The following is a 632-nucleotide window of genomic DNA, read 5'->3' on the forward strand; positions in this document are numbered from 1 at the left end:
GATGTCAAAGTATGCACTCGATGTCAAAGTATGTACTCGGTGTTGTTTCTTATAAGCAATCATTCAGTATACTAATAAATTTGAATATTTTTTTCAGAATTGGCAAGAAATTACTCTCATCAACATGCATTTCATCTGTATCATTTTCGTCCTTTTCCAATTGAGTGACACTCAAACTATCGTAAGTTCATTTAAAGTTAGAGAATAGAAGATAACGCTGCAATATTTCTAAAGTTTTAAAATTTTAACGCAGTTCGAACTTGATAGTTTCGTATAATTTGAGGAACCACAAAAAGAACCGTTGGATTTATCAATGTCAGGAATGTATGAACGACGGATTGGACCGTCAGATCTATCAGCGCCTTATGTGAGAGAGGAACAAATAGAATTCAACGAAATTGATCAGAATGACGCAAGCTCGTTGAACGCACCAATTCAAGAAGTGAGAAGGGAACAAACAAGTATAGGAAATATGCCGAAGAAAAAGTGGCTTAAGAGGTATCAAAATGAAACGTCCAACGAGAGATATCAAAATGAAACGTCCAACATCCAAACAATCGAAAGGAAACAGTCCAAAGGAAACAAAGGTAACATCAAAAGAAAGCATCCAGAGCGTTCGACTCACACGGATG

The 632-nt window shown here is 36.1% G+C and overlaps 1 protein-coding gene across 1 annotated transcript; it reads left to right on the top strand.

Annotated features, from left to right (window-relative positions):
• Positions 1–283: 283 nt before the first annotated feature.
• On the top strand, positions 284–498 carry LOAG_19305 (hypothetical protein; the record flags this gene model as incomplete). Its single annotated transcript, XM_020451952.1, has 1 exon — positions 284–498. A coding segment is annotated over one exon (213 nt), but the record flags the coding sequence as incomplete, so codon positions are not given.
• Between the last annotated feature and the right edge of the window lie 134 nt (positions 499–632).

This window comes from Loa loa (assembly GCF_000183805.2).
Source record: "Loa loa unplaced genomic scaffold supercont3.5065, whole genome shotgun sequence".
Classification (NCBI taxonomy): Eukaryota; Metazoa; Nematoda; class Chromadorea; order Rhabditida; family Onchocercidae; genus Loa; species Loa loa.